Source organism: Carcharodon carcharias, chromosome 10, assembly GCF_017639515.1.
Source record: "Carcharodon carcharias isolate sCarCar2 chromosome 10, sCarCar2.pri, whole genome shotgun sequence".
NCBI classification, from domain to species: domain Eukaryota; kingdom Metazoa; phylum Chordata; class Chondrichthyes; order Lamniformes; family Lamnidae; genus Carcharodon; species Carcharodon carcharias.
The window spans coordinates 146,784,901-146,799,859 of NC_054476.1; the positions used below are offsets into that span (position 1 = coordinate 146,784,901).

The following is a 14,959-nucleotide window of genomic DNA, read 5'->3' on the forward strand; positions in this document are numbered from 1 at the left end:
CATTGTAGGAAGAATCTGTGTGTGTATGTGTGTGTGTGTGAGAGAGAGAGAGACAGACTCGCACAGAGAGAGATTGTCGATCTGTACTTGTTCTTCAAGGAGATGGTATAAGGAAGATCCGGCGAGGGCGACTCTTCCAACAGAAATCTTCTCCCCACCCCCCCCCCTTTCTTTTTCCGGATGCACCGATGAGAGAACCAGTTTTAGCGGCGACGACCATGGCTTATCATCCGTTCCACGCTCACCGGGCCGCGGATTTCCCCATGAGCACATTCTTGGCCGCTCAACCTTCCTTCTTCCCCGCTCTGGCGCTGCCGCCGAGCGGGGCGGCTGCTCTCTCGCTGCCCGGAGCTCTGGGCAAACCCTTGACGGACCCGAACATGGCCGAGGCCGGGATCCGCGTCTCCACTCTCGGGCACCAGTCGGCACACCTGCGGCCCCTCAAGAGCCTGGAACCGGAGGATGAGGTCGAGGACGATCCCAAAGTGAATCTGGAAGCTAAAGATCTGTGGGACCAGTTCCACAAAGTCGGCACTGAAATGGTTATTACAAAGTCTGGGAGGTACGAATATCGCTGAGGACAATACCCAGTTAACGCAAGCGGTCTTTCTCATATCCTCATTATTGCTTAACTTTTTCCACTCGCTTGTATCTTTTTTGTTATAAAAAAATCAAAACTGCAATTAAGAATCAGTCATCTGTTAAATGATTTCTAGTGAATTTGCGAAGTCCTTAAGAGAAGCCAGTTGACAACGTGCCAAGGCAGAATCGGATCTGCCAGTGAAATGCGAGCGCTTTAATGTGAAGTCTCTTGTTAAAGGGCTAAATAGTAACTCCTAAAGGTTGTGTTTTCTGCTCAGAATTCTGATTCATCTCTTTATATTTTAAAACCATATAAAGAGGGCGGGCAATACTATTTTGACCATCTTTCCGCCGCTTTGCAATCAAGCAGTTTAAAATGAAATGTATTAATTTACATATGAGCTCATTTATTTTTGTAATACAACATGCGACAACTTTTTCTCTTTAAATATAATTGTGGCTCTACAGCAAACTGTTGTGCCGTTTGTGGAAGGAATCCTACTTGGCCCCTCAGCTCTCTCCCGAGCGCTGTCTGTCTCATTACAGAAGTTGTGAGTTCGAAGCGATAAGTCTGTTGCTAATTATAACCTTTGATGGTAATCGGCCGATGTCTCTTCGCTGGAAGGGGCCGAACCGACAGCAAAATGTATATTAAAAAAAGGTCCGCGAAATTGCAGAATTTTTAAAAGTGGCCAAACTTTGCGTCAGTTGGTTGAAATAAATCCCCGCTTGCCCATTTGAAGAGAATGAATCTGCTTTGTACATTTTTCATACACAATACGGAATAATTGAAACGTTGATCTGGGATGTGAATTACTGGAGATAGAAAAACTAGGAATATTATATCCCACTTAAAATATGAGCTCATTTGTATTAAGAATTGAGGAATAAAATGGAAGGGTTCTCAGTTTTGAAATAAAAAGGCTTTTCGAGAAGTTATAAAGAGTTTAATGCATAACTGAATTAAGAATACTATTTTAAGTTGAAGGATTTGCATTATTTTAATTGCTCTTTATATGCTGAATTGTATTTCTCACCACCAGTGTGTCCCCATATTAAATTAAATGTGCTGCTTCCTGTGTTCAATTGCTCTCTTAGGAGAATGTTCCCACCGTTTAAAGTGCGAGTCAATGGTTTGGATAAAAAAGCAAAATATATTTTACTGATGGACATTGTGGCAGCTGACGACTGTCGTTACAAATTTCACAATTCGCGTTGGATGGTGGCCGGGAAAGCAGACCCGGAGATGCCGAAGAGGATGTACATTCACCCAGACAGTCCGGCAACCGGTGAACAATGGATGGCAAAAGCAGTCACGTTTCACAAACTCAAACTCACCAACAATATATCCGACAAGCATGGATTCGTAAGTGTTGCTGTAGGTCCATTTATATATTTTCCATTTTGACTGTCCTTTTTTTTTAGTAAGTATTCGGGTGAGATAAGACAGTTGAATAACTCCTTCTGTTTGGGATTGTTACATCCATGTCTTGTCATTTTGCTAAGTGGTTTGAATGCCCCTTGTATCGCTGACCGTATACACCGACTTGGCCTCGTTTCTGCAATAGGTTTCGAAACTTTAAAAATAACTCCCCTAAAAGAGATTTGTTATGGATTTGGGGAAATTGACTCGCCAATTGGCGAGCAAGTCTCTGGGAAAAGAAATAAAGTGAATTCGGGGCTTCAGAAACACTAGGGCCACTTATAGCTCAGAACCGGTGCCTATCAACTGGAGCAGGAAGGCCCATCTTAATTATCCGATAGAAGATTGATACATTTCCATTAACAGAATATTTATAGAACATGTCAAGCCAAAATCCCCTCAAAACGCTACAGTAACCAGTTTACTTTTGTATCAAATGATTTAGAGATAGAATAAACACATAAGAGGTCAAAATTCTGCTGAATATACATAAACATCTGAATTCTACTGGGGTTAGAATCTATGTACCGCTGTTATGGGGGGCTCGGGACATTTGAAACAATAACCCGGGCTGTCAGATTTGTTAATTATCCTGCACTCCTTGATTCAGGAGTAAGTTTGAGCACTATTAAAGGCTGAGAGACGTTAATAATCTGCGGTAGAGACTGTGCCGAGGTTAAAGATTTTATAATTATGCCTTTAAATATTACTGTTAAAGGCCTTTGTTTTTTTTTGCTGTATTCTAACTCGGGGTCAGGCTGAAGTGTATTAAGGATATGAGCTGTGAAAAGCAGGTCAGGCTTTGTGGCGTCAGGGAGGAGAGAGAGAGAGAAAGAGAGCGAGAGCAGAGAGTGCTCGCTAGTTCGAAAGAGCCTGAGTACTGAATGGACGATCTCTTATCTCCAGCCAGTGGGTCTCCGAAGAATCACTCCAGTGATGCTTTAGAGGTGGACAGGGGCCAATGGAGAACAATTTGTGACCATTTATTTGCGAGGGGGATGAATGTTTTTAATGCAGTGTATGGGAAACTTGATTGAAGGTTGCAGGAATGGCACTGGAGGTAAAAGCAGCCATTATGACTGGAGCTTTACAGAAAGCGCCCTGAAGCACACAGCATTCGACCTAGATCAGCAAGCGTGAACAAAATGCCGCTCACTTATACCAGTAGCATATTCAAAATTAAAGTAAAAATGAAGACATGGGTTTCAGTCAGACGGGAGACCGTAAATCCATCAAGAGATAATAAGAAAAACTGTAAAAGATTCAATGGACTGTTTACAATCTCTTTTTGTGTGATTGAATTGCAAACGCCATTGGCGTTATTAATAAATAATAGGAACTGATATTCATTTTTGAAAGGTCTATCTCGGATATCTCTAGGCTGAAGAGTCTTGTCTAACGTTAAAGGAATTATAGCTGGGAACAGTTCAGAAGGATTTTGAGAGCTGAGACTCACAGGCTTGTCTCGCTGATCCAGGCTTTGAGTGGCTTGGCTCTAGATGATTTGCACGCCTGAGCGGGGAAGCACTGTAACATTTTATATTATATAAACCCAGGACAGAGTTCAGATGACGCATCAATGCCCAGATCCAGTGTCTATCTTTTATGTGTCAGAGACAATGCCTCAGTTTCGCTTTCAGTGGATGCCAGGATATTTTTTTTAAAAAAAGAGACTAGGATGATTTTTTTTCTCTCGGTGTTCTTTTCAAACAGATTTTCATCTACCAACCTTGTCATATATGTGTTTTAATAATCATTATCATTTTTAAAAGAATAAAGCTAGGGAGATGGAGGGGGGAGATCGAAGTCACATTACAGCAGGAAACCGGTGACCTCAACATTCCATGTCTGTAATACGGGTCAAGATCAAACATTTCAAAGCACCTCCAGTCAGAATAGGCAGCTTGGAGTTGCCATTTTTAGTGTAAAATATAAATAGAGCTGAATTTTTTATTGTTTAATATCATTCGGTTGTAACACACAAATTATAATTGAGAATGTATTGTATAATTAATCTTACCCATTTATTCGCCAGTTTTAAAATGCTATTTACATTTATCTATTCATGTAAACACCGAAATTCCTATTCAATACAACGCCTTTTGCACTGATTGTAAGGCACGTAGCAAGGTTTGCTCTTAACAAGCAAGAGAGATTAAAGTTTCGATTTTTGTTTGTGTACTGAATTTTTACTAAACTGCATCAGGACAAGGTGCAGTCCCCTTTCCCCTCCTATGTGTGTGTGTGTGTGTGTGTGTGTAGGGGAGGGTGGGGGGGGGGGGTGAGAAGAATTATCAGAAATGATCTGTTTTTCTTTAGATTTTCACTGATTCCTGGCTCCAGACACAAGAGACAAACCGTGGGCTACCCTTCTGTAGAATTAACCTGAGTTGTTCTCTGTCGCTTTCTTAGACCATCCTGAATTCTATGCACAAATACCAGCCCAGGTTCCACGTGGTCCGCGCCAACGATATTCTCAAACTGCCCTACAGCACTTTCCGAACGTACGTGTTCCCAGAGACAGAGTTCATCGCGGTCACAGCCTATCAGAACGATAAGGTGAGCCCGGCACACTCCGGTCCCATTATCCCGGGAGCTAACTAGACTCGTTCATGCAGGGAGTTGGGGGTTGGGGGGGAAGATTTATAACCGACTCAGCATTTTAATTGTTTACTTCATTCATTCAAAATGTTTTAAGACGTTTCTGTCTGTTGCCCAACTTGATGTCTGGTGTACGACAGACAACCTTTTTAAATTAACATTTTTAATGCAATAAAATACTGTACTGAATTTTTAAAAAAAAATTGACGGCGGGCCTGAATACAAAAGACAGAAAAAAATAATGCCTCACATTCCTGAGAATTGCAACCTGCACCTTTGAAGTTGGACTCGAAACAAATTTTGTTTAAAACGTTTTTTTAATAAAATAGTATTTAGGGCAAATAGAATAATTATATCAGGACAAGGACACGCACAGAAATAAAGAGTGGTTTTGACTTTTTCTAAATTTAATACTTGGTCTTAGATCTATAAGATCTTTACTCCAGATGTGGAGATGGCGAGGATGTTAGTTCCCCCCACCCCCAGCCTGGCCTGTCTGAAAGCTGGAGGATTGCTAGGCCAACAGAAGCAGTTAACGTTTTGGTACACAGGGCTGCTGTGTAAAAGGTGCTGGGGCAAAATACAGATTGAAGCAGGTAACAGATTTTGAATAAGACTTAGTGTTCGAAAGCGGTCTCCGCTACCCTCATTCCTCCAACCTCCTCTCCGCTCTGTTGCCTGACATCTTGGTTTCAGGGGTTCTGCTTAATTTCGTGCAACACTTCATAGCGAGAATCGAAATCGATAAGTGTACTTATCACTGAATATTCGTCTGTTGGAAGCTGAACCAGGACCCTGCTGTGTTGATCTTGCTTGATAATATGATGCAGCAACTTTTAAAGATAAAATTATAGATACAGTCAGGAAGATATTGTGGCCACAACTTCCCCTTTCACAGGCATCTCACTTAATATTGTTTCTCAACTGATTTAAAGAAGGAATATAAATTAACAACGAGGCCGCCTCCGCTTGGCCAGTCCCTCAAAAGTTGCAAAGGTTGTTGGAAAAAGTACACAGCCTTATTCCTCTTCGATTTGTGAAACTTCAGGTGTTTTAATTCTTCACTTCTCGTGTGTTCTGCCCCTTTAAATACGTTAGCATTTTTTTTGCAAAGCGTGGCTTATGAATAATGGATGCGGCCACAGCAAGGGAGGCACACTTGTCGGTTAGCTGATATCATACACCATAATTTGTATGAAGTATTCATAACCTGATCACGTAACCATGCTGTTAAAAACCTTTTTAGGAGTGCTCCATAACCTTCTTATTGGCAAGTAAGATTAAATATCTCAACACTACACGGAGAGACAAGTCCTGATTTTTCCAACATTGACAACGCATCAATGGTTTAAACTTGTTAGCACAGATGGCAAGGGCAGTCGTTTTACAATGAAAAACCAGCATCGGCTATTGTCGCCACCTTTCTCTAAGAAAAAGGGAGGGGCAGGTGGACCATTTCATATGTTTTCATATCGTTATATTCAAGTCAAATCATTCATAGAATTTACATCGAATTTCTTTGGCGAGCCTGGCCTTAGATATTATCACAAAGCCCTCACCCACAAGAATGCAAGACTAGTAACTAGCACATTTCCGGGCCGTAGGTTGTCCCAAAGCGCACAGCCAGTGCAGTCCTTTGTGATGCAAGAACATTACAAGAAACTGTGGGCAGACAATTTGCCCACAGCAGCTTCCATAAACACAGACAATCTTCGTGATGTTGACCTGGGTAAGTATTGGTCAGGGCACATGCAAGTAAAATTATATAATTCCATTGATATGTTTGTTGCTCAGTCTCACAGTTCCGATGTTATTTAATTTTAATTCACTAGTTCCCAAATAACATGCCTTAGGAAGGCGGTTATGTGCACTCTGTATGACTATCACGTTTCAGTTTTATTAACTGGGGTTTTTTTCCCCTTTTACTTCTGCAGATAACGCAACTTAAAATTGACAACAACCCCTTTGCAAAAGGATTCAGGGACACTGGGAATGGGAGAAGAGAAAAAAGGTAATGGAGTGGAACCGACCAATTGATTTATTATTGTTGTCGATTATCAACAACGGACTCAAAGCATTTAGAAATATTTTCATAAGGGTTTAGATGGAAGAGAGGTGATTTCCTCCTTTTGCCCTCAGTGATTTCCCATCCGGATAGTTCTCAGTCTGAGTTGCGCCGGTACAGATTGGCGTACTGGAAAGCACGCCGTTATTCTGCTTATAGGTTATGGGTTACTCCGGGTTGCTGGTGTGCACCTCCTGGCGGCCAGTAACAGAATGACACCAGCGAGTGTTAGGAACATTGTGTGAAAGAGTTAGGGTTAAGCTACCGCAGTATGTTTTAAATGAACGATTAATATCTTTATCTGGTAATTTTATTCTGATTTATATTTGGAGGTGGGGATTGAAGTTTGTTACTTTTAAAACAATATTTAAGTCCGTTATCGGTCTCATTGTAATACTGCCAGGAACTAATGTTTTATTTTCAGAAAGCAGCTCTCTCTACCCTCCTTGCGAGTGTACGAAGATCAGTGTAAAGGTGACCGAGATGGTGGCGATTCTGACGCCTCCTCCAGCGACCAGCCACCGGCTAGGGACTCCCTGCGCTCGCCCCAAGCTGTAGACCCAGTTTCTTTGCAGTTCAGCCAAGTATCCAAAGGTAAGAGATAGGAAGGGCGGGGTGGTGGGAGTGGGAGGGAGGCGGCAGAGTCTGATTTAATTCAGAGATCGAAAGGCGAGCGGGGTTTGTTGACTGCATGGCGTCCCCCAGGTAAACCACGGGGCTAGTGGCTTAACCTTTAAAGCTTGGTGTCATTACTTGCTTCAGTAAATTCTAATAAATGACTACAGGAGACGCCGAGGCACGGGCAAACATCAACTTTTTAAAGGGCTAAAGACTTAAATGAATATAACATAAAATTAGAACAATGTCCTAAAACTCAATAGGAAGTCTCCAAACCGATTAGATACATTTCTGGTACCTTGAGGAATCTACCTCGGGATTGGAGTTTTTAAGTTGGCTTCCGTGCCATTCAAACATTAAATATTATTCCCTAATTATTTTTATGACGTGATGGGGAGATCTTGTTGAAATAATATATACGCAGGGAGAGACGAGGAGACAATACTTAATGGATTCTGGTGATTTGAAAATATATATTTCAACACCAGAGCCAATATAAGTGAGAGGGGAGCAATCCAGCATGAGTAATGAGTCATTTTTACTAGTGAAAACGACACAGGAATCCCTGAAGTATAAAACGCGCAGTCTGTGTGTGTTCTATTTATATTGAAACACAAATGATCCATCGGCCTTTCTTAAACTGAAGACTAGTGAATGAGAAGTTCATGTCGCTGGCTGAGAGCATTTAACTTATTGCTGGCTCCGGACTTTGGATCCGTTGTTTGGACATTTCAACTGAGTGTTGATAGTATTAATTGCTGGTCCCAGTTTTGTGAAGCATCGTTTCTTTATTTATGATTTAGACTACTTTTTAAAAAGATTACTCTACGGAGTGTTCTTAAAAAAAGGTGGTAACTAGACAACGCAAGCAAACAATTATGCTTCACGGGATAGGAAATTCGATCCCTAGGTTTTCCACTGTACAGTTTTTATTCAAAAGCTAGCTGCTTTCGCCGTTATTTCAGCCAATGTTTTAATGACGTGCTTGAGACATTAATTTTATAAAGCAGAATATTATTTGCCTGTGTAGTATTCGCATAAATTTTAAATCACCTTGTTCAGACATTGCTGACCTGGATACAGAAAATGAAAGCAACGTTTAATGTAATATGTCCAAATAAGACTCGCGTATAAAACTGACATCTGTTCCCAGTCATACACGGTCACTCTCTCTTTCTCTGGTTTTAATCATCTATATGGAGTTATTGTAGTAACACTTTCAGAACTGGATTCCTCCAGGAATCAAAGGTCGAAATAAAGGCAGTCAACAAGGAGAAATATTATGAGAAAATATGAAACAAAACAAGCCCTGGATTTATTTAATATTGTTGTTAAATATTAAAATAAGTAACTTTAATTCTAGAGGGATATTTATCACAGGGTATCTATCGAGGGCATGGATTAATTCATTTTGTTATATTCTGGATTGAACATTTAATGTATTTGCGTTTCTTGAGTGAGATACATGAAGAATTATAACACGTACTATATTTAAATATGCACTCACTTTTTAACCTATACCTGTGGTTGCTGAATGCGATCGAAATACCATTGCGTTACTGACAAACTCTCAAAGCCGTTTCAAATTTATATTTCATCTATCTCGATCTCTTCAGATGACAAGTCGGGTGCGGACAGTGACCATGAGCTGGAGAGACAGGAGGAACACTCAGCCGCGATTAGTAACAGCCCCCGAGTTGCAGTGTCCGGAACCAACACTCCACCCGCGGAACATACGGTGGGAGACTTGTCTCATCGCCCGAAGCAAGGATCTATCCCGGAGAAAAAGAAGGAATGTCTGGAAGCGCGCAGGGACAGTGAGATCTGCTTCAGTCACAGAAGCTCGGAGAGGGAGAAGGGCGAAGGGAGGAGGAAGGATGAAGTCAAGAAGGACGGTGAATGTTTGAGTAAAGATACTTACTCACCGCTTATGATACAGACTGACGGCCCCTCTCACCTAAACGCTGGACATTTGCAGAGCTTGGCTTTCTCGGGGTTGCACAGCCAGCAGTTTCTTAACCCTTTAAATGTCGGACAGCCTCTCTTTATTCACCCGGGCCAGTTTGCAGTCGCTCCTGGAGCTTTCTCGGCCATGGCCACGGGAATGGGACATTTATTGGCTTCGGTGTCGGGAGCCAGCAGCTTGGACAACGCGACCATCACCTCGGCTCAGGCCTCGGCAGGGGCAGGCACTCACTTCCCTTTCCATCTCTCTCAACACGTCTTGGCTTCTCAGGTAAGAGGCTCCCAAGCGCGGAAGCGGCGAGTTTTGCATTTCATTGACCAGGATTAGCTTCTCAGACCCACTTTGCGTAAGGGATTTCCCATTATGTAAACATTGAGTTTTATAGTAATTCATGGTCCATTCGCAGAGATTGAACTCGACCTTAATATTGGGACTTGAACATTGAACCGTTTGCATACAAAGATTGGTTAAAGGTTTTTTTTTAAAGAAATCCCTCCTGTTGCTCTTCTATTTTTTCACGATGTCTGAATTTCCTTTCGGGGGCACCAGAGGCTGGGTCTGCGAAAGTGCCCGGCTTCAGTTTCCCAGAACATGGCATATAGATTACAGCAGAGAGGGAAATAGAGAGAGAAATGCATATCGAGAGGGAAGCAAGAAGAAAAGGGGACAAAAAAATCGAATAATGAAAAGAACTGAGTAAGAGGGAGGAGGAAGGGAGAGTGTGAACTGTTTAAAATATCATCGGGCCATGTCGTTTAAGCTATTACTGCCGCCGGGGTGATCTCTGTCCTGTCAGCCGGGAATTAATTCTATGAAGTGCTTTGACTGATAAAGGGAGGGAATATTTTTAGATGGGCCATTGGGTATAAAGCTAAATTAGTATTCTATCAAAACCAACAGTCGGGACACGGGTCAACCCCCAGGACCTGGATCCTAAGTGTAACGCCTGGAACATTCATTCTAAACACCCTGATCAATGTTAATCCGGATTCAATAATTTATTGTCAAAATAGCTGCGATTTACGCAGGTTGAGGAGGCGTGGAGAAATTTAACTTTAACATCCCAGATTTTAACATGAAATCATTGAATCCCAGTTCCACGTTGAGTGGGTGCTAATCAATAACTTAAAATCCACGCTCTGCAGCTCTGAGCAAAGGTTCAGGGCTGATTGATTGCCAAATCCTGCCCTGTGAGTCTTCTTGGGATTGTCAACAAGCTCCACAATCCAAGCTCATGTTTTAAAGAGATCGGGTTGGGGGGGTGGTTTGGTTGTTGGAGGGATGCTGTTTTGGCCTCTGTGTGTAACAACATGGCAGATCCCTTCATTCAATTCACAATTTCATAATGACCAGAACAATTTCCCCTCTCTAGCTGGGTTTTACTGGAGAAATCACACAGTGGAAAGTGCTTCAGGTGGTTTGTGATTTGAAGCAAAGAAAGAAAAAAACTTTCTATAATGTGCATGAGTCTTTTATATAGACTACATAAATGTACATATACTGATATACTTTATGCGTATATTCGGAATGTATATTCATTATAATAGGTAGAGGGTATATATATTGTATATCCGTGGTGACAGATATGAGCACATTTTAAAATTATCTTTATTTGTGGGGCTGATTAGCCAACGACTCATTTGGTTATTTATACGATGTGTTTTGACAATGCTTAGAATTGACCACTAGATGAATCAGTATTGTAATGGTACATTGAGTTTTATTTAGTTTGGTCATCAAGAATTCTGACAGATTCAATTATGTTTGGTTAAACTGGATCCAAAAAGATATTGGGATGATTGCAGACCTGAAAAAATAAGTACATTTTTCCTTGTTTATTCATTTATCTACACACCAACAGGTAGATCTCTCCATGCACGGAAGAGTATGCTTAGTGCATGCAGTTAATAATCTTTCTTTCCGAATAAAGAATTCCTATTCCAATTATACGTTTTATTGTCAAATTAATGAACTGTTTTATTGGTGTTGATCCCTGTGTTTAAAAGGGCGCCAGATAACACAAGGCGTGCAGTTCTGAGGATGCCGTGTAATATATATCTCAGCTAAAGCCAGGAGAATGGGGCATTGCAGAGTCCTGCACCTGTGGGGTAATAGAAGGGGTGGTTGTAGCTTAGCAGGAACTGTCTACACCTCTACTCCTTAATGAGTAGCTGGGTTGAAGGCCAAAGTGTTGGTATACCTGGTGAGTCTCTGGCAGACCAAATTCAGAATCACTAAGCCTCGGGGGTCAAATCACAAGATTCAACGCTGCATTTTTAAATATCCCATTTATTTACACTTAACCGTGTCTTCGGTGTTATGTTCAGGGATATAGGAACAGGGTGAGGCCATTCAGCCCCTCGACCCTGATCCGCTATTCAGTTAGATGGTGGCTGATTTATATCTTAACTCCACCCAAGGCCTTGGTTCCGGAATTCTGAATACTCTGTGCCTGATAAAAAAAAAACACCAATCTCAGTGGGTAATCTTCAGTTCTCTTTTTGGAGGAGAAATTTCCAATTTTTCGTTATCCCTTAAAGCCGATTTCGTATTAATTTTTCATTTTTCAGACGCTAAAGGGACAGCTGCTTTAGATTATGCGCCAGTTGATAAGATTGTTTCATGAAGTTGCTTCAGATGGTGCTAAATGTCTTCTGATCTTCTTCTCGCTCTTCACTGTAGGATGATACTCACCGGGTATGTTTCTCTGTCCCCCCTCTTATTTTATGATACAGGGGATCCCAATGACCACCTTCGGAGGGCTCTTCCCCTACCCATACACGTACATGGCAGCAGCCGCCGCAGCCGCCGCCTTGCCCAGCAGCTCCGGAGCCCCATCCTCTCTCCATCGGCACCCTTTCCTGAGCGGCGGACGACCCCGGCTTCGCTTCAACCCCTACCCAATCCCGGTCTCCATCCCGGCTAGCACCAACCTCCTCACCACGGCCATGCCCTCGGCTCTCGGCGGTTCCGACAGCAAGCTGTGCAGCCGAGACTCCAGCCCCGTCTCCGTCAGCCTGGCTTCAGAGCTCAACCACAAAAGCAACGGAGGCAGTTTAAGGACTGCAGCCAGCTCACTCTCCCCCAAGCCGACCGCCAAGGAGGCGATCAACGAACTGCAGAATATCCAGAGATTGGTGAGCGGCCTGGAGAACAACCGAGAGACGTCTCCGGCCCGGGACTCTCCTAAATGAACCTTTTTGGATCCATTTTGGGGCATCGGGACTATTATTAGATGCAAAAAAAAAACACCTCATAGTGCAGATACCTTCAGCATCCGACCCTGAGGGAAGAGGTGGGGGTCAGACGGTGCCCAGAGGCAGAGCGGCACTCAGTGCTGACACCAGAGGGATAGGAGCAGGAGCATTATGAAGATCGCTGTTAACTGTGGTGCAACTTGGGGTAAAGGAACGACCACTTCGCTATGTAAAAAAAACCGCATAAGATAAATGTACCTTCACACAAGAAAAAAGGATCTTCGCTATTTATGTAATTAATTAGTAATTTTGTGTAAATAAGCTATGGATGGCAGAATATGCAAATCGGTATTAATTTATTCACCAGTTGTAAATTCGCGTGTACATATATTAGAGTTTAATTCCATGCATTTTAATGTTTTTTTTTGTTTTGTTTTACACACGAACATCACAATATATTGTAAATGAAATATATAGCGCATTGGGAAAGTGTGTGTGAGAGAGAATGAATGAGTTTCTAATTGTGTTTTTTAGAGGTCTATCCCGCCTGCTTTGGTGAAAACGGTTTTGAAACGAAAATGTGCCATCCATTACATCAATGCTATTCCAGTGTTACCTGTTTTAAAAAAATGCGCTCTGTACTGTATAATACTACAGATTTAAAAGAAATTTAAAAAAAAAAACGTTTCTAAAGTCTTGTGCCAGCGGGGTATATAAGGAATGCCGCTTTGTTACCTCAGGTTGTTTCACCTCTCCATATGGATTCCCAGTGGGTCTCTCACCGGGCTCTCTACAAAGCGGCTTAAAATAAAAAGACAAAAAAAAAATGTATCTCAAACTGTGTTGGTCATTCGGGTAATCTATCAGCAATTAAAAAAAAATGAGTTCTCTCACAACTTTCAATAAACATTTTGAAGTGAAACGTTTGCTTGTGATATATTTAGTTGAATGTGTGTATGTATGAAAGTATAAACCCCCGTGTGTGTCTTATGTGTGACTAGATGCGTATATGTGTCATGTATTTACTTATGTGTATTTGACTTTGCAAAAATCATTTGAAATTGTATGCACAGTTATTAAGGAATATGTCACATTAAAGGACAAATGTTCCCAACACCTGCAGTCCATGATGGTAAAGATATAAAAACCAAGATTCGCTGAATCAAAGGATTGAACATTGAGTGCTTTATGGTGGGATGAAGTGGGAAATCCTCGTTTTAGATCAGGATTATGGTGTTATATTCTATGTACATACAATATTCTACAGGCTCTCACACGCAAGAGCATACAGTGCAATCCTATCCTCCCTCGGAAAATAAATTAATTATTCCAAATATTTTGAAGGACATATTCTCTGGAAAGTTTTGTCTTGCGTGTCTAGCAGCAGTGGGTTTATTCCGACAGGTTCAACTCTAGAATTTGTCTTGTGCTTGGGTCCCTTTTGCCTGGATCCAGGTGTTGACTTTCACCGATTGGAACGGTTTCCACTCCTTGGGTGATGTTAGATTTGGATTTCACACTAACGTTGGACCGGTATTTTCACATTACAGCTTCTTCAACCGCAGAATGCGTCATTTGCTTCTTAAACAAGGCACAGTTCGATCTGTTATAAAGATACATGTGGGAACTTTTCATGAATGTTTTGCAATACATTACTCTTAATTATTACACTATATACAGCGATAACTATTCACCGCCTGGCGGCTGTGAAGGGTCCACACGTTTGGTTTGGGATCAAATCTTACGTGCTTAAAAAAAGGTCAAAGTTTAAGGATCTAATAGTTCAAGTAGGTGGACATGTTCCGCACTCAGTCACTTTGATCTGGGGAGGACACATTGCAAAACGCCACATCATATCAAAGGAGTTTAGTTTTTATACTGAAAAATGTCATAAATGCATAAAATACCTTTTCAATAGGTGATTACCTGGAAACAATATTGCCGAGGAAGTGGATTCAATGAAGTGATGGATATAAGGAAATTTTGTTGAAATTATCAAACATTTCTTAGAAGTCGCAAAATGGATTTTTAACCAGTTAGGCATCTATTGGGGAACTTGACTATTCTCCGTATGCTAAGTTTCACTGTGCACCGACTCAAATCACAAAATATGCAATCCATTTTATTGAATCCCTTAGGAGGAAGGCGAAATGCCAAATGCAGGATAATTGAACCCTTGACTTGCTTGAATTGTTGAGTGTTAGGGTGAAAGTTCTGGAGAGAAAACATAATTCCCAAAAGAACGAAAATCGGGCGTAAGGGAAGTTGTTGATATGGTAGAAAGTTTGGGGGAGGAACCGAATCCTACCAAGGTAACCAAATATGTAAATTCGTTATAAGATAGAGCTGCAATCGTCATATCAACATTTCATCCCATACAGTTAGTCACACACATACACAAGAGGGCACATACAGACAGACCTACAAAGACACAGATCCACATTCACAGGCACACTCTCAAACACAAGCACACATATCTACTTACTGAGCACGCCAGATAAGAACGC

At 41.6% G+C, this 14,959-nt stretch overlaps 1 protein-coding gene across 2 annotated transcripts; it reads left to right on the forward strand.

Annotated features, from left to right (window-relative positions):
* tbx2b (T-box transcription factor 2b) lies at positions 1-13,566 on the forward strand. 2 transcript variants are annotated; one of them, XM_041197210.1, is made up of 7 exons: positions 1-562; positions 1,681-1,960; positions 4,418-4,564; positions 6,541-6,617; positions 7,096-7,265; positions 8,906-9,525; positions 11,991-13,566. In XM_041197210.1, the coding sequence occupies exons 1-7, from the start codon at positions 189-191 to the stop codon at positions 12,447-12,449; spliced, it is 2,127 nt and encodes a 708-aa protein (XP_041053144.1). In that variant the 5' UTR covers positions 1-188; the 3' UTR covers positions 12,450-13,566. The 2 variants fall into 2 exon arrangements, with proteins under 2 accessions (XP_041053144.1, XP_041053146.1); XM_041197212.1 differs by having other exon boundaries at positions 2-562; positions 1,681-1,948.
* Positions 13,567-14,959: the final 1,393 nt, after the last annotated feature.